This window comes from Chrysochloris asiatica, unplaced genomic scaffold (assembly GCF_000296735.1).
Source record: "Chrysochloris asiatica unplaced genomic scaffold, ChrAsi1.0 scaffold00425, whole genome shotgun sequence".
NCBI classification, from domain to species: Eukaryota; Metazoa; Chordata; class Mammalia; order Afrosoricida; family Chrysochloridae; genus Chrysochloris; species Chrysochloris asiatica.
Window position 1 is genome coordinate 165,996 of NW_006408943.1, and position 24,416 is coordinate 190,411.

Genomic DNA, 24,416 nt, shown 5'->3' on the forward strand with positions numbered 1-24,416 from the left:
CCCGGGGCTCGGGCAGGGGCCTGCCCTGGGCGCGCCGGGCTGGGAGGAACGCGGCACGCCGGGGTCAGCCCGGTGCCCTTGAAGGGGGCGGGCAGAGCGCTTCGCTCCTGGCGCGAGCCTCCAGCGCTCTCGTCCAGCTGCTGCGCGCCTCGGGGTCCCATGGCGCGCTGGGTGGGGCCGGAGCACTGGGGACTGACCGTGCTTAGGGACCCGTCGAGCGCCCGGACTCAGCTGCTTCCCTCCCGGCACACGAGGGTTCCTGGCTGGAGTGCGTGGCCTCCAGCTCGTGCGTGCACCTCTTCCCCGACTGGCCTTTTGGCTACCACTCCGGAGCACTTTGTGCGTCCTAGAGCCAACCGCTGTCTGCAGCCCCAGGTTGCCCAGGGTAGTGGCATTCCCAGTCGACCCCGCTTTGATTATGGACACCCCAGGGGCTCCGCCCCTGCCCTGCTACCTCTGGCTTAGATTTAACCCAAAATACAGTGTACAGTCAGGGGCTTTCCTGCAGGATGTCTTTAGTTAAGAGCTCAGGATTTGTTTGGGACGTTTTTTCCTCTTGGCCCAGCTGTGCCTCACCCTTCAGCCTTCCTCCCTGCCTTCTTCTCTTTGGGGGACTGCATTATTCTCAGCATCCTAACACCAAATCTGGGCCTTTCATTGACTTCTGAAAGACTCAAGGCTGAGGTCCTGGGCTGAGAATGCGCTGTCAGGGTCCCAGAGCGCCTTCCCCAGGGGAAAGAATATTCCACCAGTGGAGACTCCAGCTTCTATTCTGAAGGTGAGAAGCCGAGGATAGAGCAGGGACGCTCCAGGCAGCCTAGTATCTTCCCAGTGTGGGGTTTATTGTTCAGGCCACGCCCCCTGAGCCCCTCTGTCCCCACTCTTCCTCTTTCCTCTTGTACTTGTTGGTTTGTTCAATGGCTTTAAAGGTGGGTCCTCTACAGCAGCCTGATCTAACTCCGCCCTTAAGACACTCAGGTCAAGTTTGCCAAGAAATCTGTTGGGGCCAGAGGACTAGGATTGGGTGGCCCCTTTGGGTTACTTGGACAGTAGTTGACAGTTGCATCTTGGATTGATGGAATCAGCCCATTCCCTGGAGGGGTATATAGAGGCTCCAGCACAGGCAAGGGCACTGGGGCCATTGTCTGGCCCTGAGGTTGGCTCTTGGGGAGCAGTAAGTAGCTAGCGCATGGTGGTATTTGAAACATGGCTCTTTTGTGGTGCTGATGGGGCAATAGACAGCTAAACCTGTGGTAACAGGTCCATTTCTGGGACTTCACTGCCACCTGCCACCAAGTCCCTTGTCTCTTCTTACCCTGGCTGGAGTTCTGATGTAGCGCCATACGATAAGCACTGGACTGATTTGAACTGCAAGGTTGCTGGTTCAAACTCATCATCTGCTCCTCAGAAACCCTATACAGGGTTGCTATGAGTCATAACCAACTTGATGGCATTTATCAATAACACAACAACAATAACTCATTGGCTGTTAGTTTGCAGAGCTTGAGGAGGGAAGGAGGCCACTGTGGGCTCCCTGCTCACTGCTTGGGCCCAAGTCTCCCACCATCACCATCTGTCGTCTCCTTCTTTCATATGCCCCTGGCTCCAGACCTGGGCAGGACAGGTGGGGGTCCCCCAGAGCCACCAGGAATACCTACAAAGTTCTGCAGAGGAACGATTCTTCTCCAACACCACTGGCCTGGGGATTCCAGCCCAACCCAGCCACAAGATGATGCAGCACCTCCAGAACATGCCCTGTGTTTTCTTCCTCTCTCAGCTCTCCAGGCCTTGTCCACTGCAGAGCCACCTAACTAGTTCTCACTGTGGCCCCCTACAGGCTACCCTCTACTCAGCAACCAGATCACCTTTGTAATCAGATCACCCTACTCAGCCTGCCTGGTCTCCTTGTCAATTCTAGAACACATCATGCCTGCTCCTGCCTTTCGGGCATGTTCTGTGACCTCTGCCTGCTTAACACTTCCTTCTGATCTTTGCCTGCCTGTCTCCATCAAATGTCACTTGATTGATCCCTGAACTCCTAACTCTCTCTAGCCCATTTCTCTGCTGTATTTTCTTAGCAGCACTTGTACTCTCTGGAATATTCTTTATTAGTATTTTATTGTTCTGGAGTATTCTTATTAAGTTTACATCTGTGTTTGTGGTTTTCCTTGGAGATCTCCCACTAGGCCTAGCACTTGGCACCATGGGGGCTCTAGAGAAGATTGTGGTCTTCATGTCCCAGCAGGCCAGGTCTTACGTCTCTTCCTGGAATGCTGGTCAACAGCCCCTCAGCCCTCCACTACTTCTACCCTGTGGCCCTGGATTCAAGCTCCATGACCCACAGAATCTGGGGCCAGCTATTCTGAAACACTGTAGTTTGTGGCTGGTGGAGCAGGTGTTTTGGGTACTGTCATTTGAATATTTAAAAATGCTTAGTAGTGGATGTTACTTGTCAAATTGTTGGCTCGGCCCCACCTCCCCACATTCCCTTAGTGTTGCTGTGGCCCAGCAGTGTATGGTCTCCCACTCAGAGTTTTGCCCTGACCGCTCTCTGGAAGTGACAGGTGCTCCCCTGGTACTGAGGCAGGGGTGGGTGCCCACTTCTGGTGCAGGAATCAGCAGGTGCCAAATTCAGGGAGTTAGAGTGCTGGTTAAAGTGAGTGCTTGAGAGTCAGGTAATGAGGCGTCATTGCTCACCTCTACTGCTGCTCACCTGAGTGACTTGGGCCAGCTCCCCAGTCTCCCTGCCTCAGTGTCCCTATTTGTAGAATGGGGATGTAACACTTCCTACCTCATAGAGGGTTATTATGAGGGCTGGTGAGACAGCACACGTGGAACGTTTAGGTCACAGAGCCCAGCCCATAAGAGGTGCCCCATCAACAGTGGCTGTTAGAATTAGCACCATCCAAGGGGTGCAGGTGCCCTGCAGTCCCCGCGGAAATGCTTCCAAGACTTGCACCCCCATCCAGTAAGCTGGGGGAGTAGGGACCTGGGCTGGAGGAGGGCTGTGAGTGCATTTTCCATGGTGGGGCTGGTGGCATTTTGGGGAGGGGATCAGTAACACTGGCCTTTTCCTCAGAAGATGTGGCCCGGACCCTCTTGGACCTGACTCTGGCTAGCCAGTTCCCTGCTTTATTGGCCCAGCCATCCTTCCTCATAACCAGAGGGGTGAATCTACAGGAGTTGGGGAGCCTGGTTCTTTTCCTCTCTGTGCAGTGTGGCTACTCTGGGCCCACTGCCATTTGACTGGCCCGTACTCCCCATGCCCACAGGACAGACCCCAGATTTGGGAACATCTTAGTCTTCTCTTGGGGCCAGGAGGGGTGATAACCAGGATTCTCACTGGATCTTGCCATTTCAGCTTGCTACCTCCCACCTGGGGAAATGTAGGTTGGGGAGGGCTCCAGGGAGCCTGATTATTTAGCATATCGTTTTCTGGGAGGAGCAAAGCAAAGTGATCAACACACTTGCTCCAATGGGATATTTTGAATTGATCAGGAATCAAGTGCCAGTTGATTCTTTATCCATCCATTCATATATCCACCCAAACACCTACCTTTAGAACTATATAACTAACCATCTAGCCATTCCATCCATCTGTCCACTGTTGGTTCATTTATACATTCTCTACCATCCACCTGCTTGTCCATCTATCTATTCATCCATCCACCATGCATCCACCATCCATCCATCCACCACTGATCTATTTGCTTATCTACCCTTCCATCCACTTGTTCATCCGTTTACCTTTCCATCATCCTTCCAACGACCTGCCATCTTTCAATTCATCATCCATCTTGTTATTGTTAAGTGCCATCGAGTCGATTCCCACCCATAACGACTTTGTATAGGGTTTCCAAGGAGCAATTGATAAGCTTGATCCTCTGACCCTGTGGTTCAAACCAACTTTGCAGTCCAGTACATTAACCCACAGTGCCACACCAGGACTCCCATCATCCATCATCTGTCTAGCCACCCATTTATCCACCATGTGTCTATCCATCCATCCATTCAGTCAACATAGATTTCTTGAGCATCTTTTCTTAGCCAGGTATTGAACATAGTATGTGGTATCTAACTTTTGGGGGCTTCTGTAGGTAAAACGGAGACTTCCTGTTTTATCTGTGGCTGTCTTTATTCCCCCCACCCCCTGTTTTTCTCTCTCACTTGGTGTCTGTTCTATTTTCCTTTCTGTCTGTCTCCGTGTCTTTGGTCTTTGTTTTCCCTGATTCATTTCTTTTGCTTCTCTCTGTCGGATGTCTCTCTCGATCCCCTTAGACCCTTGTAGCTAGGTCTTCCAGGTCTAGCTTCCCACTTCTTCCCCTCCTTGCTTCTTTTTCCTATCCCCTGCCAGTGCACTGAGCCTGCTGGTGGAGTGGTGTGTGTGTGGCTGTCTGTCCTTGCCTGTCCTGCCTTCCATTCTCACTTTCCACCAGACTCCAGTCACTTCCAGTAAAAGCTCCATCACGGCCCCCACCCCCCACCCTGATCTCACAAGACCAATGCTTTCTTCTGATGAGACGCCAGTGAGGTGATGTCTGGGTTTTGTTAAATATCATAAATGAATTATTAATCCTCTCGGTCAGGAACACTAACCCCCCATTATCAGCATAGGGCCTATGGCTTGTAGGGTTGGGGATGGTCTAAGAATTAATGGGAAGCTTTTGTTTTGGCAGCCCCTTCCTTGGTTAGCTCAGGAGTGACCACAAGAACCCTTATCCAGGGGTGCCAGAACATATCCCTTCACCACCTACCTTCCTGACCCTCTTGAATGTTTCTGGGCTCTGCCTGCCTGTGGGCATCGTGTGGGCACTTTCCATTTGCAATGTTGAATTCTCTCCATAACACTGTGAGAAAGGCCCATTTTGCAGATGAAGATCCAGAGGTGAGGGGCTTGCTGAAATGGCCTGCTGGAGACCACTGTGTGCCACCTCTGGTCCCTGCTTGGTGCTGGCCTGCCGGAGGGGAGGAGGAGACAGACCCTTGTGATGGAACCCTTGATCTGGCTCCTGTCTGGGCTCCCCAAATCTTTAGGCTCCCCTCCCCTGAAACAGATGACCAATACCTTCCTGAACAATCATAAGCTTTTGTTTGATTCTGGTCACCGTGTGCTTTCAAGCCTTACTATCGGACTACATTCTTGCCTGGCCCCAGGGTAGGAGCAAGAGCTGGGGAAGGAAAGTATGACCTGTGGGTGTGTTCATGGGGGATTTGTGGTGGACTGGCCTTGTGACCCCAGGGACTGGATGGAATCACCTCAGTGTCCTAAAGGGTAGCCTGAGCTTAGTACATAGGCTGTCCTTTTAAAATGGATACATAGGGGGTGTCTGGAAATTCTGGAAAGGTCACATGCCTGGTGGGAATGCCAGGGGAGGGGATTGCATATAGTAATCTAGATCCTCTGCATGGTGGCTTTGCGCCTTCAGCCTTGAACTCCGAGACTCAGAGTCTTCTGAGATCTTTAGGTCTCAGTTTTCTCCTCTGCAAAATGGGGATAATGACTGCACCCAGGACTGTTGTGTGGGTTAGATGCCTTGATATATGTTGAGTGCTTTGGTAGGTGGAGGTGGTATGTGAATAATAGCTCTTGCCACTCTGATAGCATTTTAACCTGAGAAGGACCGTACAACTGCCGTCTGTCCTGACTCAACCTAGACCAGCTTGGTATCTAGCAAGGGGGGCATGGCTGGTGGGAAGAAGGTGAGCAGAAGGTGGACAGCTTGTGTCCCCATCCTCTCCTCTCTCCCTGTTCCTAAGCAGACCCTCTGCTCTTTTCCCGGCCCCCCTCCAATGCAGGAGTTAGGAGATAACAGAGCTAATGGGTCCTAATTATAGCCCAGGTTGGATCAATAGGAGACTGAGGCTTCTGATGGGGGGGGGGGGGCAGGGTTTGGCGCCAGGAGGGCACTGCCAGGTGGGCCTGTGAGACCTGGAAGGTCAAGGAGGCCTGTGGTGTGGCCCTTCCTCTCCCAGAGCTGGTCCACTGTCAAACACGGTGGGCACCCACCTGAGCTGCTGGCTCTGTGCCCCAAGACTTTGCACCCTGTGACCCTCGGCTCTGTCCTTGCTAGGTAGGCTGGCAGAATGGAGCAATGGGTTCCCAGGCACAGAGTAGGAATGCTGGTGGTTCCAGGAAGGACTTCTGGGATAGGACACCCCCATCTCTAGGGGGACGGGGAGGATGAGTCTGGGGTGAAGTCCAGATGAGTGAGGGACGGGGTGACGCACAGGCCAGCCCCAGAATGTCCTCAGGGCCACTGGAACAGTGCAGGCAGAGGAGGAGGTGCCTGTCCAAGCTGGAGGTAGGCAGGCAGGTTCCCCATCCTGGAACCTCCTTGCAATGGGGATTCGACCAGCCATATGGCCCTGAGCTGAGAGGTCTTCTGGGGGTGGGGCAGAGTGTGTCCAAGAGTGGAGGGTCCAAGTGTGGGGTTCTGTGGGACCCCTTCTAGCGCCTCTCCAGGCAGGGCTGAAGCAGCTTACAGGTAGGTCAGAGGCGTTTTCCCAGAATGAATGCAGCCACCTATTTTCTTGTCTATTCTTCTGGTCAGTCGGTCAGTCAGTCACTGTGGGCTGGGCTGAACTTCTCAGGAGGCCGTCCTGCTGGGAGGGGACAGGGATGGCAGAGCAGGGAGGAGGGAGCGTGAGGGAGGTCTCCCTGGATTGCATCAGCCTGGAGCCCTTACATAACTGAAGGAGGTACCGCCTGGCTGTGGGGGTGGTTCTGCCCCAGCATCTCCCTATAGCCGTGGGTGGTGGAGGCAGAGGGGCTGGGAAATGGACTGGTGTAGATGGGCATTGCACCTCCCAATGCTCTTTCCTTCCAAAACCCAAAACCCATCACCGCTCCCCAGAATTGTCACTGTTTCCCTAGAACCTGTCCCTGCCCCCAGGACCCAACATTACCCCCCCAGGGTCTATCACTGCTTCCCAGGACCCATCACTGTCCCCCAATACCTGTCACTGCCCCCCCAGGATCATCACTGCTTCCCAGGACCCATCACTACCCCCCAATACCTGTCACTGCCCCCCAGGATCATCACTGGCCCCCAGGACCCATCAGCTCACCTTTAGGACCCATTACCTTACCCCATGACCTGGCACCACCCCCCAGGGTCTGTCATTGTCCCCAGGATTGTCACCTCATCCCCAGAACCTGTCCCCACCCCCAGGGCCTTTTACTGCTCCTCAAGGTCCCCTGCTCCTGGACCCCCACTCCAGGATGAGCTTTCCTCTTGTTGGCAGTCCCTGTGCGAATTCTTACCTGCTCCCCAAACCCCTGCCTCTTTCATCTGAGGGCTCTAAGAGCTGGTACTCAGGGGGATCTTGGGGAATCTAGGCCACATGATATCCAGCTTGGGGGTTGGCTCTTGAGTGCCAGAGCCTTGGCCAAGCCCTCGCTATGCTTGGTTCTTCTCAGCAGTGCCCTTCTCTACGGGACATGGCATGCCAGAGTCCTTTCTCAGGAATGACCAGCGCTGCCTCGCCTCAGCCATGCTGGGGCTACGCCTTTGCAGCTGCTCCCCTCTGACTTCTGGCCTGCCTTTGGCCATCTCTGGGTTTGCCATCAGCCCCATGGGATAGGAAGGGTCTGGGACTTGGACATGAGATGACCCTTCCCACCTCTACCTCCAAACTCCTGGGAGCTCTTTGGGCAGGGCTGACACTTGCTTCTGTGGCCAAGGTCCCAGGAGGCCTGGCTGCCTTGGGGCTGGAGTGAGGGATCCTGCCAGCCTTGTGGCATAGCGTGGGAGGGGATGTCAGCATTCTCAAGGTGTGGGGGTGGTTTTGTGGCTCTGAGAAGGTCAGGATCCTGGGCTGTGCCTGGGGCCTGTGTGGAGGATGGGAGGCAGGAAGGCCAGCAGCACACGTGTGCACATGGGATGGGTTTTGTTGTTCATTTGTACCTGTGCACCTGCGTGTAGCTATGTGTGTCCTGACACTGTGCACCATGTGACCATGCGATTGTACACTGAAGAACATCTTGTGGGACTCTGTTTCTGTAAACTTGATTCAGCCAGGGGATATGCTGTCCCTTGTCTTGGATGAAGCTCACTTGGTGACCGTGACCTCTCGTCCTCCCTCGGGTCACCTGGTCTCATATGATTATGGGCTCTGAGCTTCCCTGTGTATCTTCCCCCAACCTCATCCCTGCTGGCTTGCAGATCCAGCTGACTTTTCTCTTTGCCCACTTACCCTGCCCCAGACACCCCCTGGATTGCTTGGGACATGGGTTTTATCTGAAGTAGGGGCTGGTGTGGAAAGTGGCTGTCCATGAACCTCTCCTTGACCCCTCTAGAGACTCCTTTGGTGTGTGTATATGGGGTGGTCTCTTGCGACTTCTTGGTACCATGCGCTCCTAGAAGACCCCACCCCACTCTTCCCTCATGACCCACATCTGATCTCCAAACTCCATGCTTTGTTGCCCTTCTCTGCTCCTGGTTTCCCTGTTGGAGTTAGCCCCCAGGCCACCATGCCCCCCCCACCCCTATGTGTTCACATCTCAAACCCTCTGAGCAACTCTTTGGGAGCCCCCTTCCCAGGTTTACAGTAAGGAGACAGACTCCCTCCCTCTCTCCCCTGGGGGGGTGGTATGAAGCTCACACTCTTCTCAAATCCCACCCCTCCTTGCCAGCGTTTGGTTCCTGAAGTGAGGAGGGAGTCCTCGACGGGTGTAGCATGTGGGATGGATGCAGCATCTCCCTGGGGAATTTTGTGTCGTGCTTGGTGCTCAGCAGGACCACCATGACATCTGTGTGTCTGGTGTGTGCAGTGAGGTGGGATGTCTGGGTGTCTGTGTGTGCTTGTGGGGTACAGGTGGGGCTTCAGATCAGCAGGGGAGTGGAAATGCTGCTCTCGACTCCCAGATGGACCCACAGGGTCTCCTGTGCCCCCCGCACTGGCTGTCATGATGCCTTAGTCCTGGGGTGTTCTCTCAGCATCCTGCATCCATCAACTGCCTCCCAGCCACACCATGGGTCCCTAGAGAGCAGAGAACAATGCCTTGGGTTGGCCACTCTGCCAAGGGGCGCCCTTCTTCCCAGGATCTGGGAGTGTGTGGTCTCTAAGGGTCAAGAAAGAAGCAGGTGATGGGGGTGGAGTGGAGAAATGGTGGATGGATTTGTCTGCAAAGAATAGTGGTGGGGCTGGAGATGATGAGTGAGGATGGGGTGGCCGTGACCTGCCCAGGTTGGGTGCAGATGGAGTCAGGTATCGGAGTGGACTTTGCCTCTTGCTGTGCCCTCAGTGGTCTCCCTAAGAGTAATCCCCTCCTCCTCCTGATTCTTCCAGAAGAAGAAGATGGTGGCCTTGATGTCTTCGATGACTTTTTCCCCGAGGAGCCTGTGAGCCTCCCCAAGAAGAAGAAATCCAAAAAACTCAAGGAGAATAAGTCCAAAGGGAAGCGGAAGAAGAAAGAGGTGTGTGGAGTGCAGGGGCAGGGGTGGTGGGTGGAGGGCACTGCTACCCAGGACCTCTGGGTTTTCCTAGAGGCTGAGTTAAAGTGACCAACACTAGAACACATTACAGTACCCAGCATGGTGTATAGAAGCCATTCTGAGATGTATCTGAAACGTACATTTTCTTAAACAGAATGCTCTGAGCATCCATGATCTTTTCTTGTCTTGCTGTCCTGAGCCATGATGCGATAGGTTCCCAGTGTCCTTTGTCCCTGAATTGCTGCTTAGACTCGTGTTCCATTAACCTTGTTGTCCACATGTCTGCTGTCTAGTATGTTTCTTCCCTTCTGATCCATAGTGAGTTTGGAAACCTGGTACAACTGATAAGTTTGAAGGAGAATAAGGAGGCCTCTCCTCCCCACCCTGCCCAGGGATGCATAAGGAACACACCTAAGCTGTGTGACCTCCCCATGGTTGCTTGGGCATCTGCTACTTTATTCCTGGTTCTTAGCTTGTTCCGGATAGGAGAGGTTACCACATACTCTGCCTGACTCTGGTTGGTGAGGCATGATGGTACAAATGCTGAATCCTTGTTTCCCTCTCCTGATACCATACTGTCAAAATGCTCACATGGGACTTTCTTTCTTCTTAAAATAAACCTTAAAAATTGATGGCCCATCCATGTGACAGATGTGGAAAGCAAGGCAGATTTGCCCCTTAAAGTCCTTCCCTTTGTAAGGGGGACGGATGATAAGAGGACCACATGACAACAAGGCCTCCTGTTTGTTACTCACTGTGTGCTGAGTTCCCGGCTCTTCTTCAGCGTCACCTCTAGTCTTTCTGGTGGCCTGCCAGGGAGATGTTGGTATGCACCCCTGAAGGCTTGAGGATGAACTTGCTGGGGACTCACTGGGATTCAGGTGGGGTCTGAGCCAATGGCATTATCTCTGTCCAGCCTCCTACCTGACAGGACTGTCCTGCCCCAGCCACTGTCCCAAGGGGAAGCGCCATTGGCTTACTGTGCCTGCTCATCTCTGTGTCAAAGGGAACCCACCGGCCTTGTAGTGAGAGAAATGGGTTAGGTGGCTGGTGAGTTATGATGGGAAGATATCAATGCCTTCAGTGACTTTGGTAGGGCCTCTGGACACACAGAGTGAGGTAGGGAGCCATGAGTAGAAGACCTGGGTACATGTGAAGAAGTTCTGTGGTGGGGGAAATGTTCCTGTTGAGTGTCCTAGAATATTTGGATGTCCTACACCATTCCAGAATGTTCAGGATGTGTGGCCAAAGCGAAGCAACAGACTCCAAGACAAGGAGGGCCTGAGGTCTCTGTGGGCTTCGCCTTTTATCTTGAGTGAGATTGAAGGCCTTAAGCAAAGATGGGGCATGATCTGACTTGGCTTTGACAGGCTGCTTCTGTCTGCTATGACAGAGAGCAGGGCAGAAGCAAGGGGGCTCCCATAATCAAAGAGGGAGAGGTGATGGTGGAGGGGAAGGTGTTTGTAACATGGGAGATGTAATCACTTTTTCATGGTCATCTTTGTTGTTGTTAGGTGCTGTCGAGTCAGTACCGACTCATAGTGACCTTATGCACAGCAGAACGAACCACTGCCCAAACACTATCATTGCCACACTTGAGCCCATTGATGCTGCCACTTTGCCAGTCCATCTCGCTGGGAGTCTGCTGCCCAAACAAAGGACCACAAACTGGGTGGCTTAAAACAGCAGATTTATTATGTTATAGTCAGAGACTGGACGTCCAATATCAAGAGGCAGGCTGGTTCCTTTTGGACACTCAGAGGGAGAAGGTGTTCCATGCCTTTGTCTCTCTCCTAGTGTTGGTGTTGCCAGCAATCCTTGACGTTCTGTGCATGTAGACACATGACTCCAATGTCTGCCTCTGTTTCCATATCCTCTATGTCTCTGGGTCTCTCCTCGTATAAGGACACAGTCATTGGATTTAGGACAGTCTTCCCCACCCTGCTCCACGATGATCTGATGTTAACAGATTATACCTGCAAAGACCCTAGTTCCAAATTATATCACAATTTGAGGTTCCGGGGACATGACTTTCTTGGGGGGTCACTATTCAACCCACTATTCCTCTTGAGTTTCCTTTGGGTCTAGCAGATGTGGACTATTATAAGTGAGAGGGTCTCACTTGTAAGGTGTGCTGGAGGGTGGGCTGGTCCATCTTCAGCCTGAATCTCTATTCATGTCCTGGTGTTAACTTGGACATGTCTGGAGGACAGAGCCACCCTGGAGTTTCTCCTGTGTCCCTGTGGTGGTCAACTCTGGACCGACCTGTTGGAAAGACTGCGGCAAAGACATGTCTGGGCCTTCTTCCTCTGGTCAGAACACCTCAGCTGTGTGACCCCTGCCTCCACCCTCTTTGCTATGGTTGACACCCGTATCTATCACCTGGATCATTGCCTGTGTCTGCCCTCTAGCTCCAGCCCTGTCATGCCCTATAGTCCTTCACACTCTTATGGGGAGGGGGGCACCCTGAAGGGCACATCCGACCTTGCCCCTCCCCAGCCCCATTGTCCAAGCTCTTAAGCCCCAGATGTCACAGCAGTCATAGTCTCTTCTCACCTGCGTTACTCTTGGTGTTCTTCCCCACTGTCACCTGGAAAGATCCCAGCATTTCCCAAGCTCAGTTTCCCTACCTGAGACTGCTCTCTGTCCCATCCCTGCTGTCCCCTGCAAACCTGGTCCTCATGTGACAGACACAACTTGTGGTCCTGGTGTTGTGTCTGTTCCCTCCCAGGACACCCCACCCTTTGCTGTGGATGCCTCAATAGACTGTATGTGGGAAAGTTGGTGGAGGTTTCCACTTTCCCATGATCTTCAATGAGATATGCAAGTCTGTGCTCAGAGATTTAGTATCATCTGAGGAGCTTGGTGCTCTCTGTTACTATTATCCAGATGGGGGAGGGGGAAGGAGCCCTCCACCCCCCCCACCCCCCGACTTTACCCCTGAAGGGCCCTCTGTACATCTTTGCTTTAACAGAGATTTGGTGGGTGAGTTTGCTCCTCTGGTACATTCCCTGCTTTGGTGCCCCCCCCATCCTGGTCCTGCTCCCCTGCAGGGGCTGGGATGGAAGGGTCTGAGTTGGCAGGCCTGGGATGCAGGTGTCCCTGACCGTCTGTGACTCTGGTTCTGCGAATGGCAGAGTGAAGGTAGATTCTGGAGTCCCCAGTGGCAGAGGGAAGGAGGCCTCCAACTTGTTCCCTTAAAGATTATGGTTGTAGGAAACCCTATGGGGCAGTTCTGCTCTGTCACATGGGGTCACTATAACAAGTGGCTGAATCCAAGGGCTTCCTGCCAAACACCCTTTACCCAGCTCCCTCTCCCCAGTGTTTTCTGGATAGCAGATTCTTCTAGGGGGCTGGACATGCAGGAGACTCTTATCTGGCTCTGGGATCTCCAGTCTGCATAATAGGCCTGCCCAGTTCTGGTTTAGCTCCCCATGTAGATGAAGGACCCACAGGTGGTGGGGTGCTATAGTCAGGGCTCCCCACCTCCTTGGCACATGGTGCACCTCCTGTCTGGGGAGGTGGTGGAGGTAAGCTGCATTGGGGCTGCTGGGATAGAGTGGAATGTTAGGGAGGAAAGGGGCACTAGGGTGGCCTCCCAGGGCTAGGAGGGTCAGTTCCTGCCTTTTTCACATTTGGTGATGGTGCTCATCCCTGGGTGGTGTTTTCTTTCTCCAAGCTGGATCCCTTCAGTCTCCTAAAACCAGGCTTTTGTTTTTGTTTCTGAATCCGACTGTGTCTCTGTCTGTCTGTCTCAGGCTAGCCTGGACTTGGTCCCTCTGCTGGAATCTCTTCCTTTCTCCATTCAGCCCTCCTCCATTCCTCCCCCCTCCTCCTGCCTGTTTCCTTCCCTTTCTCCTTTCCCTCCCCCTCCTTCACTCCCTCCTCTCTCTTCCCTCCTCCCCTGACTTCCTCCTGCTCTCTCCTTCCTCTCTCCACTGAGATGCAAGTCTGGTCCTCAAGATGGGTGGGAGGCTGGCTGGACAGAAGGCCTTAAGATGCCTGGGCAGTGCCAAGTGAACCACAAGGTGACCCTCGAGCCCCTGTAGGTCCCTTCCCTGCATTCCTGTGAGCTGAGCTGGGAGCAGCTGTCAGATCCTGAGAGGGTCTGGACCACACTGCCTGCCGCCAAAGAACACGGTGTATGTCCACCCCAGTGCCTGCCTGCCCTTCTCCCCCACAGACCTGGAGCCCTTAAGACACAGCTTCTCCCTTCTCCCCTCCATCTCCAACCTGGTCGCCCTGAGATAAGGTGTTGGGTTGAGGCTGCAGAGGGACCAGACATTTGGGGAGGGTGCAGCCAGCAAATCTGGGATTCTGATTTACATAAAATAACCGGGCTGCAGCAGGAACCTGAGCATATGTAGATGAAGCTCCTTGTCAGACCCGAATGCAGGAGGGAGAAATGATTTCAACCTGTACTGCAGCGGTTCCCATAGCAACCAATTATTCAGTGCTAAATTATAACTGTTTATAACACTCGTGAATGGTAAAGCTCATATTTCATCCTTCCTTTTCCCCTCTCAATCTTGAAGGACCCCAAATCGAAAATGACCAACTCTCCAATCCCTTCTATTTGAGTGGAAATGTCTCCTTTCTTTGGAGATGGGTGCTGAGCCCTGGTTTGAAGGGAGGGAGACCGAGAAGGAGAGCAGGTCTCTGGCACCAGCATCTGCAGAGCTGGGAAGGAGGGAGGGTAGGTGGGCACCAGACTGGTTCCCCCCCTCCGCCTTCAGCTGGACCTGGAGACCAGAGCTCCCGCCTGCCTGCATCAGCTCCTGTAGACACAGGCTGGACGCCATGTTTGATGCATCTTTGCAGACAGGTTCCATATGGGAACTTGAAAGTTCACATAGGTTCTTCAACCAGCCCTTGGAGTATCCTCCACAGTCATGCCTGGGGTTGCTGCATCTCAGAGGACAATGTCAAGGTCAAAGCCCCAAATGCCATTTGATTTTCACAACCCACACAGTGTGATTTGGGTTCTCTGATCATGAGATTGAGGTTAATACTTACTGGGGAATTAGTAGTTGGTGCCGGGGTCTCAGTATCCCTGGGTGGTACAAATGATTTATTTGGCTGTTAATTGAAAAAGGTGTCTTGTAAGAAAGGCCTGGTTATCAGCTTCTGAAAAATCAGGCATGAAAACCCTATGGTACATAGTTTTACTCTGACACACATGAGGTTGCCATGAGTTGGAATTGACTCAACAGTAACAGGTCTACCTGGTTCTTCTCTTTTGAACACATCTTATTTCATATACCTCTCCAGAAGTTTCAAGATATTGAACTGGTCTACCCCTGACTCCTGATTGGTTCATTCCTTCTTGCTACTGGCTGCTGTTACATTGATGGGTCAGTCCTTTGCAGCTTGTTTGCAGAACCATCCACTGTCCTTCCTCCTGGCCATTTTCTCTGCAAGGAAAGATTTTTGTTTTTGGGGGGAGAAAGATATTTAGGCCTAGAACTGTGGAAACCCACTAGGTATAGAGTTATACTGCCAACATATACTTGTACTGCCAGAAGGAAGCCCATCCCTGATAGATCTGCTTTTGTACCCTACCCTTGACCAGCTCCTGGTTTAGAGAGGGGGACTCGGATGAATAGTGTGACTAGGAAGAAGGCAGGGTATAGAGAGAATCAGGAACTGGGGAGTCAGAGCTTCAGATTTGATGGGCTCTCCCAGTGCAGGGGGTAGGATGGAGGAGGGAGTTGCCTGCTATGAAGTGAAGACCTTTGTGAGGACTGCGTCTTTCCCGAGCCCCAGGTGGGGATCTGCAGGGGAGGGCCACTGCTGAGTGAGCCAGCTGCAGACGTGCCCGGCTGTGGTTCTGACTCATTCTTCATGGAGGATCTTTGTTCTGTCTCCTAATCTCCCACTTCTGTCTGGAGTGGATCCTGCTAGTGCCTGGCGTGGGACCTTCTGTCACACCTGCCTTCACACCCCATTCTGCCCACTGTCACACTACTGCTCCTGCCAGACAGTGATCTGTTGGAGAGGTCCACATGCCTGCCTTCAGCCTCCGGCTGGGTACTGCCTTCAGAACCTCAGTGGCCACTCCTTGCTTCTCTACGCCTTGAGCCATGGTGATTCCTTTTCCCACCAGATGCCCAGGTCAACTCCCCCTACTATGTAATGCCACACAGCCTCTCATACCCACCAGTATGTCCATCCATCCTGCTACAGCCTCCCAGCTGTGGGCCTGTTTGCATAGTTGGCTTTCGCCCAGTCCGGATTTGCACTGGCATAAATGAGGGATAAGATGCAGCTGCTGCCTCCATTTTGCTGTCCTCGGTGTATTTTGGTTTCCCAAGCAGAGTTGAGGTCACCCGGGCAGTTTCTGTGCATTAACAGGGTCAGGATGGTTTGAGAACCAGTGGAGGAAGTGCCTCTGGGAATCGTGGAGGCTGTCAGGGTGGTATAGGCACAGAGAGCAGGGGTGGTTCTGAATGCAGATTGCTCTGGTCTGGCCAAATCCTTGCCCAGGATACAGCAGTGAGTTCTGGGTATCCTTCCCATACTACCCCACGCTATCTCTGAGCATCACTTCTCCATATCTGGTTTCTGAGAGCAGCTGGTGGGTTTGAACTACAAGCCTTGTGGTTAGTATTCATCCAGTGCCTTAAGCACCCACTTTAGCGTACCCATTTCACAAGTGGGCAAGTGAGTTTCAGGTTGCTGTGGTGACTGGTTCAAGTTCCAGACTAGCAAAGGGTAGCACTCAAAGCCTTCTGCCCTGCCCTTCCCTGGTATATATCCTTGCTCATGTTGGATTCTGCCCTGGCTGAGGGCTGCCAAGACCGCTGTCCATGGTTCTGAAACTCGTGGACGTTCCCGGTTCTGTCTTTACTTTGGGGATGAGTGTATGTACCTATTAGATCTCTGGAGAGGTGGACACCCTCAGGGAAAGTGGATGTCCCCGTTGGCCAGTGCCTCCCCAAAGGACTGATAACAGAGCCTGGGAGCCGGGGCCCTAGGCTCTACATCGCTATCAATCTGAGAGCAGGAGCTCCTGAAGCTGGCCTGCCCTAGGAGGCTGGGGCTGCAGTCAGGCTGGAGATCCCCTGGGACCTGGCATGGCTGAGGCAGAATTCCGGGAATTACCCGGTTCCAGAAAGGCTATGCCGCTGCCAACTGTCAGCACGCTGACTTGCTGGCTTAATGGGCATGAAAGGTTCAGTCATCGGAACTCCCTGTTGGGAGCCTGCGGGAGAGTGAGCTGAGCTTCCAGGAGAGGTGAGGACTCAGGGAGCATGGGGCAGGAGGATTCTTTCCCAGCTGTCATTGACCTTGTCCATCCTCAGCTAGTGATAGGATGTGTGCGTTTGCAGACTTAGTCCAGAGAAATGGCAGCTAGTTACCTCTTTAGTGGATGGCCTTTCAGGGTAGAGATCTGGGGTGGGAACTACTGAGATTCTCTGGAACAGATCTTGCTGTCTTTGCTGCCCCCCTTTCTGAGCCTCCTTCACCCATCTCCCACCCGCTCCCTCTCCATCTCCCTCCCTTTCTCCCTCCTCACCTGCTTCTATGCCTCTCCCTCACCCCCATTGCTGTTTGGAGCCCAGTTTTCATCTCTGCACTTCTCTCTCTTCCTCTCCCCACGTTTCTCTTTGCTCACCTTGAAAACAGTTAATAGCAATCATGAAGATAACAAGCCCAGTGCTGGTAATTGTGGCAGCCATGATTGCCTTATTCCCAGCCTCTCCCTCCAGACCCAGGCTGGGAGGGGCCTGGAAGGACCTTGCTGATGGACTTGCTTCTCCACTGGCAACGAGTAAACAGCTTTCTAGGGGCAGTTCCTTTCTGGTGGGGATGCTCTGGCTGTAAACGCCCCTATCTCCATATAAATGGGCCATTTTCTGCCTGTACAGACAGGAAACTAAATCAAGGAAGCCAAGCTTAAGAGCTGCTGAAATTACCTTGTCTCATATTGAAAGGAAGCTGCCATTGTAGGTAGAGCTGGTGGGGAAGATGGGCTCATGCCATAACGCTTTTGGAAAGCCCAATTCGATAGAACTGGGATGTGCAGTTTTTTTTTTTCTCCCAAATCATTCAATATGAATGCTTCTAAATCACTTATGTATAGAAAAGAGAAGACGGTGGCTCTGTAGGATAAGCACTGGACTGTGAGTGACAAGGTTGGTGGTTCAAGTTCACCAGCCTCTCCATGGGAGAAAGATGAGGCTATCTTCTCCAGCAAAGACTTACAGATTTGGAAACCCTATACAGACGTCACTTAGCAACAACACCATCAATGTATAGAAAAGAAATAGTGTATGGACCACTTTGTTGTAAGTAGTCTGGAGAGACTGTGCTTATTTATTTTATGGTAAGCATATAGAGAACAAAACATTGGCCATTTCAACAAACTTCACACGTCAGTTCAGTGACATTAATTATGTGCATCATGTTGTTCAGCCATCATTGTTAACTGCTCTTGAATTTTCCCAGCATCATTAACATTGTGTCTTCCTTTCCCGCTCCCTTTCATCCACTCCTGGTGACAATGATGAAACTTTGGCTTATTCTAGATGGTGGTGGTGGTTGTGTAATATGGAGTCGGTTCCGACTTGTAGCTACCCTGTCTAGGGTTTCTGAGGCTGTGGGTCTCTACAGGACCAGAAAGCCTCATCTTTCTCCTGTAGATCGACTGGTGGATAGGAACTGCTGACCTTGCATTTGGAAGCTCAATGCTTAACCCACTGTGATATAAGGGCTCCTTCCTATTCTAAATGGTTCATAGATAATTGGGATCAAACTAACGACAAGTTTTGTTTGATCCATGCAATTCCATAGGTCCCGTACAGGAGCTGGGAGCTGGGCAGGCCCATGGGCCTATTTATACTTGAGCCTTTTTCTTGCATCTTGCTTTGGGCTTTTTGCATCACATCCTCTGCTCTGAGCTCCTGGGTCCCAAGTACATTATCACATGACACTTGTTAAAATCCTAAAGTCCACAAAATCATGATTATGGTTACCATGGTGTCAACATCATTCCAGGGGCAAATCCAAGCAGGCTTCATGTAGCTTGCACAGTGCAGAAGTCTGGGTTGTAAATGGCCTCGGCACACCGGCATAGTCTACGGTTGGTGCTGCCCAGTTGTTGGGAGATAAGACTCTTGATTTAGTTCTCCTTCCGGTGCTGAACCCAACAGCACTGGGATGTGATGTGGAGTGGGAACAAGTGGCCCAGAAAGTGTCGAGGTGTGACCACTTGACTTCCTAGTGCTGCCCCAGAATTCCAGGCTTCACCTGGTCCTCTCTTAGCCTCACTGCTCTCCTTTCCCTTCCAGGGGAGCAATGATGAGCTGTCGGAAAATGAAGAGGATCTGGAAGAGAAGTCGGAGAGTGACGGCAGTGACTACTCCCCTAATAAAAAGAAGAAGAAGAAACTCAAGGACAAGAAGGAGAAAAAAGTCAAGCGAAAGAAGAAGGATGATGATGAGGATGACAATGATGATGGAGGCTTAAAGGTAACCAAGGCTGGTAGGCCAGACCTGAGCTGGTGCACAGGGTATACTTGCTCAGAGGCACTGAGCCTTGGGTGTTTTCAGTTCTCAGCCTTTCCACTCCGAGTCCCTGAGTCATAAAGGCAAAATATCCTTTTCCATTCCAGGGTGGTTGGGGCCAGATGGGTCTGTGAGCATGCATGCGTGCATGTGTGTATTCATGTGCTCATATGCAGTCTGGAAACCTCATTTCTTCTCAACATGCCCTCCCAGTTCACTAGTGTTGAATCGATTCTGACTCATGGTGCCTCCACGTGTGTCAGAGTAGAACTGTACCTCATAGAGTTTTCACGACATCGACATGACTTTCTTCTGAGATACCTCTGGGTGAACTCGAGCTGCTAACCTATTGGTTCTCTCCTCTCTGAAAACTCATCCTTCAGACCACTCCTCAGTTCTGCAGCCCAAATTCCCAGAACATAACTGGGCTGCAAACCACAAGGTCAGTGGTTCAAATCCACCAGCTGCTCCTCAGAAACCCTACAGAGTGTCACTACGTGTCCGAATTGACTCTATGGCGTGTAACTACAACAATTCCACCCACCCAGAGAGGTAGCTCTCCTCTTTCCACTCAGGAGTCTCGAGGTCAGTTAGGCAACTGCCTCTCGTGAGGGACCTGGGCTAGGAGGCCCAGGTCTCATTCCTTCACAGCTGGCCAGTTTTCTAAGTTTATGAGAAACACTGTGGTCGGGAGTCTCAGAGACACGTTTTCAGTCATGATGGATAGAATTCAGGAGTCTGTGGAGGAAGTCTTGTTGATGTATTGGCTGCTCTTGGCAACAGCTTCCCGAATGAGCGTTCAGCTATTTCTGGGGAGAGTGATGTATATTCTGAGCTCAAGTTTCGTGTCAAGAACCTTTTGCTTGGAGCAATTTGGGAAAATAAAACAACAAATAGACTGCCACAGAAGCAGCTGGATGGCTCCACGGACAGTAGAAAGGGAACTTTGCTACTCAGCATGTGGTCTGAGATGTTGCCCAAGTGGGCATTCCAGAAAGCTCTCCCACTGACCATGCTCCCAGAAGCTGTCAAGTTGGGTCTGCTGCTCTCCCTGAAGGAAAGCATCATCTCACGAGTGTCGGAAAAGATGTGCATAGAGCCGAGGCTGCAGGCTCATCCTGTGGGAGTCCCTGGGTGCTTAATGCACTCAGCTGCCAACTGAAAGACTGGTGTTTCAAGCCCACTCCGGAGTGCTTCAGAAGAAAGGCCTGGAGGTCTATACTTCTGAAAGCTCAGCCACTGAAAACCCATGCACACAGTTGTACTCTGACACACATCGGGTGGCTCTGAGTCAGAGTGGATTCTGTTTTGTTTTTTGATTGTAGCCTCTCAAGTCTCTGAGGCAGCACAGTGAGGTCCTTGGGGAGGTGGAGGTGGAGGGGCTGGGGGTAAGGCCTGTGGATGGGTAGTGTGAGGTACTGTTTGGGCTGGCGGTGGAGTTAAGGATAAATGCTCCATAAATGCTAGGGCAGCCCTTCTCAGTGTGGCAGGAATCATGAATGACGAGCTGGGAAGCAAGGGGGACGTTCTGACTCACGCTGTCCTGACACCAGTGATTTCATTAGTCGGTAGGTGTGTTGTGAGTAATCTGTGAATGATGACAGCCGAGGACTGACAGCTTTGAGAGATGAACTTGCAGAAATGATTCGGGGGCCCTGTGACAGCATCACCCACTCATCCACATGCTGCTTGGCCTTCCTGAGCGGGAACTGGGCTGCAGGGAGGACTGCCCCAGTTGTGTGCCAACCACAGGCTTGGCCTTCAAGAATGGCTGTGTGCTGTGGGGACACTTGTGAATAGGAGTACTGGTCCTAGGACCCTCCTGCTGGCCAAGTGGCCTGGTTCTGTGCCACCTTTATTGTCAGCCTCACTCACACTTGGAGCTCAGAGAGGCTGAGAGGCCTCCGGAGGTCTTCTACAGAAAGCTGTGCTCCATGGGCTTAGGTAATGAAGGGGTTTATTGCTTCAGGATGCCAGAAAGTTGAGAGGCAAAGGGTTGTCTCTTTGCATCTCTGTTGGGTAGCTTTGCTCAGGCTGGGTGTGGCTGAGAATAGTGTCTCCTCTGCCCATGGCCCCACTCAACAGGAGATCTGGAGCACGTTTGTGTCCCAGTTTTCTAAGCGGGAGATCACATGACCAATGACTCGGATCTACTGGGCTGATTGGTTAGGTCAGGGCTGCGTGGAAAAAGCGAAGTAGGGGTTCTGGGCAGGATGGGTGGGTAACACTGATTGACATGGATCTGTTCCAAGCTCCTGTGCTAACTCACTTCCTCTTGTGAGGAAGGTACTGTTACCATTCCCATTTTACAGATGAGGAAAGTGAGGTGCAGAGAGCTTAAGTAATTTGTCCACTTCTCACTGTCAGGATGTTGCTGAGTCAAGATTAGAACCCTGGACATCTGGCTCCAGAGCCCACACTCCTATTCCTAGCCTCTTTCCCCCACCTTACTGCCTCTGGTCCCAGCCAGCCCTGTCTCCTCAGTTTTTCTGAGGCCTGGCCAGCTGTCTGTCTCTGGAACAAGCTGTGTGTCCTCAGGAAGTCACATGCTACCCTGGGACTCAAAGACCCCATCTGGAAAGGGAAACAGGGACCAAGGGACCCTCTCATGACTCTGTTACTCACTGGGCTCCTGTGACTTTGTCCTGACCAGTGCCTGGGATCTGTCAGGGGACTGTCCTTCCACTGTGCTCTTGGGTGACCATTCCTGGGAGCATTGAGGAGGCCTCATTTCTCTCCAGCATGCCTTCCAGCCAGCCAGTTTTGTGGAGTTGACTCCAACTCAGGGCGACCCTGTGTGTCAGAGTAGAACTGTACTCCATAGGGGTTTCAATGGCTGATTTTCAGAATTCCATCACCAGGTCTTTCTTCAGAGGCATTTCTGGGTGGATTCTAACCACCAATCTTTTCATTAGTAGCTGAGCTAGTTAATTGTTTGTACTACCCAGGGATGTCTCAACATGCTGTAGGCACCCTCTAACCCTGCTTCCTCCCCAAGGCCACCACCCATCTCAAGTCCATTTCTGGGACAGCTGCCTCTCTAGAGGGTCGTGGGCCTTGCTCTCTTCAGCCTGTGGGTCTCCCTGTGTGGAGGTTCCAGGCACACACAACCTCCCCCCGCAGATCCCGTATTAAACACCTGGGCTTGGCCCTGTGTCTCTTCCCACACCCCCCATGGGTTGGCATCTGAAGCAGTCCCACTGGGAGCTGGGATGCTTTGGGATGTAGGCACATGGTTGAGAACTGCCCTTATTAACCACTGAGAACTCCATGCTATTCTGAGGTTTCCTGTGCTGGCCACTGGAGGGTGCACTTTAGTGGGCCCACCGTCTCTGACCCCATCATCTCTACAGGAGCCCAAGTCATCGGGGCAGCTCATGGCTGAATGGGGCCTGGATGATGTGGACTATCTGTTCTCTGAGGAGGACTACCACACGCTAACCAACTACAAGGCCTTTAGCCAGTTCCTCAGGTGTGTGGGGTGGGGCTGGGCTGTTGGGCATAAACTCCATCAGGACTGTACTTATGGGGGGGTGGCATCCAGCCAGGGGAGGAACCACAGGCCAGAGCTAGTTCCTGACCCATTTTACAGATGCCCACCTGCTCTTGCTTGCCCTGTTCCTGGGACCCCTTGGGAATGGTGGGCCTAGTCTTTCCGGAGAGTGTTTGGCTGTTCTGGCGTCTCTCCTGAGGTCCAAGGACTGGCCTGTAGGTTCTGCAGGGTTTTGGGAACCCACTTAGAAATTGGGGATGTCCAGGGTCTCTGGTCTCAAGCTCCATCCCTTCCCCTGTGGTGTACCCTCTGCCCAGTGTTCCTGATCTGGACCTTGGGACTGATGCCACACATGCCCATGTTGGGGAGTAAGGGGTGGCCCTGCGGAGGTTGGGGTGGCTCTTGTCCTCCTTCCAGGTGCTGTCTTCACCTTCGTGGCCCTCTCCCATGCAGACCGCTCATCGCTAAGAAGAACCCGAAGATCCCCATGTCAAAAATGATGACCGTCCTGGGTGCCAAGTGGCGGGAGTTCAGCGCCAACAACCCTTTCAAGGGCAGCTCGGCAGCAGCGGCAGCTGCAGCGGTGGCTGCGGCGGTGGAGACGGTCACCATCGCCCCCCCTCTGGCCATCAGTCCCCAGCAGGTGCCCCAGCCAGTGCCCATCCGAAAGGCCAAGACCAAGGAGGGCAAGGGTAAGACTGGGGTGGGCAGACCCCCCTCTTCCCGGGACATTAAGGTGGAGCCAGGCTGGCTTCCAGAGGAGATGTAGACCCCAAATCTGATCAGTGCCGAGTGGGGTTAGGGGAAGTAAATAGGGAGAGCAGAGGCCTTCAGGGACCTGAAATCCTAGGGGGCAAACTCGCCCACAAGGCTCTCAATGGTGGGATTCCAGCAGCCTGACCTTCCTGGGTAACCTGATCTGGGTTTCAGTGGGGGTTAGGAGCCTCTGGGACTAGATAAGGATTTAGCCCCCTAGGAGCTGGCGTTTCTGGGACAGGGCTGGGGTGCTGGGTGTGCAGGAGGGTGGCAGACAATGTGGGGCTCAGAGCCTGCTCCCCACTCCGTTTCTGCTTTATTCTGGTTACTGGGATCTCAGGAGGGGCTCCAGCCTGTCCCTTGCCCAGCCACCCCACTCTGTATTCTCATTTCCTGTTGGCACCAGCTGCTGAGCTGGCATACTTTGAGCTGCCTTTTCAGAGCCTGAAACACTGAAATGGGTTTTCTGTGGTGCTGACGAGTGCTCTAGCTCCCTACCTGGGGTGTCCCCAAGAAAGCTGATCATTGTGTGATTCTCAGCCTCCAGAACCTCAAATTCTTGGAGGTGGGGGTGTGGGGTGGGGTCAGTTCTCCCCAGGTGACTAATTGCCCCGTGGCCAGCTCCATAGAAACTGCCTCAACCCTGTGGACCACCTGGGAGCTGGAGTTTCCTGGGGTGATTGGCAGATGGGTGGCTTTGTGGGTGTTACCAGTGTTGCCTGGTCTGGGGGGTGCTCCTCTGGAAGTCCCTTGTGGGGCCCAGGCAGGAACCACAGGTAAGTGGTGTTGATGGCTGTACAGGGCAGCTCCTTTCTGGGGTAGGGAGGAGGCTGGCCAGTGTGAGGCTATTCTAGAGATGGCCTGTGTCTCTGCTGATCCCCGAAGAGTGAGGCCTGGGGGTCTGTGCAGGTGGGCTGACCAGGAGTACCTGCTGTGCCATCTAATGGCTAGGGATTCACTGCTTTGAGCCTGTTTCCTTATCTGAAAAGGGGACTTACCACAGGCCTAAAAGAAGTGCTGATGGTTAGTGAGTCAGGAAGGGCACCTGTTGGTTACTGTCACCACTGTTTTCCAGGACCTGGAGTGAGGAAGAAGGTCAAAGTCTCCAAAGATGGGAAGAAAAAGGGCAAGGGGAAAAAAGTGGCTGGGCTCAAGTTCCGCTTCGGAGGGATCAGCAACAAGCGGAAGAAAGGCTCCTCAGTGAGTGTGCGTGAGTGTGAG

The 24,416-nt window shown here is 52.7% G+C and overlaps 1 protein-coding gene across 1 annotated transcript in view; it reads left to right on the plus strand.

Moving 5' to 3' along the window:
* CHD5 (chromodomain helicase DNA binding protein 5) overlaps window positions 1-24,416 on the plus strand; it is a 57,086-nt gene that overhangs the window by 346 nt on the left and 32,324 nt on the right. The window contains exons 2-6 of the mRNA XM_006876912.1: window positions 9,292-9,419; window positions 18,731-18,910; window positions 22,300-22,418; window positions 22,893-23,131; window positions 24,271-24,395. Coding sequence (XP_006876974.1) covers window positions 9,292-9,419; window positions 18,731-18,910; window positions 22,300-22,418; window positions 22,893-23,131; window positions 24,271-24,395 — 791 coding nt within the window. The remainder of the gene's footprint in view (window positions 1-9,291; window positions 9,420-18,730; window positions 18,911-22,299; window positions 22,419-22,892; window positions 23,132-24,270; window positions 24,396-24,416) is intronic.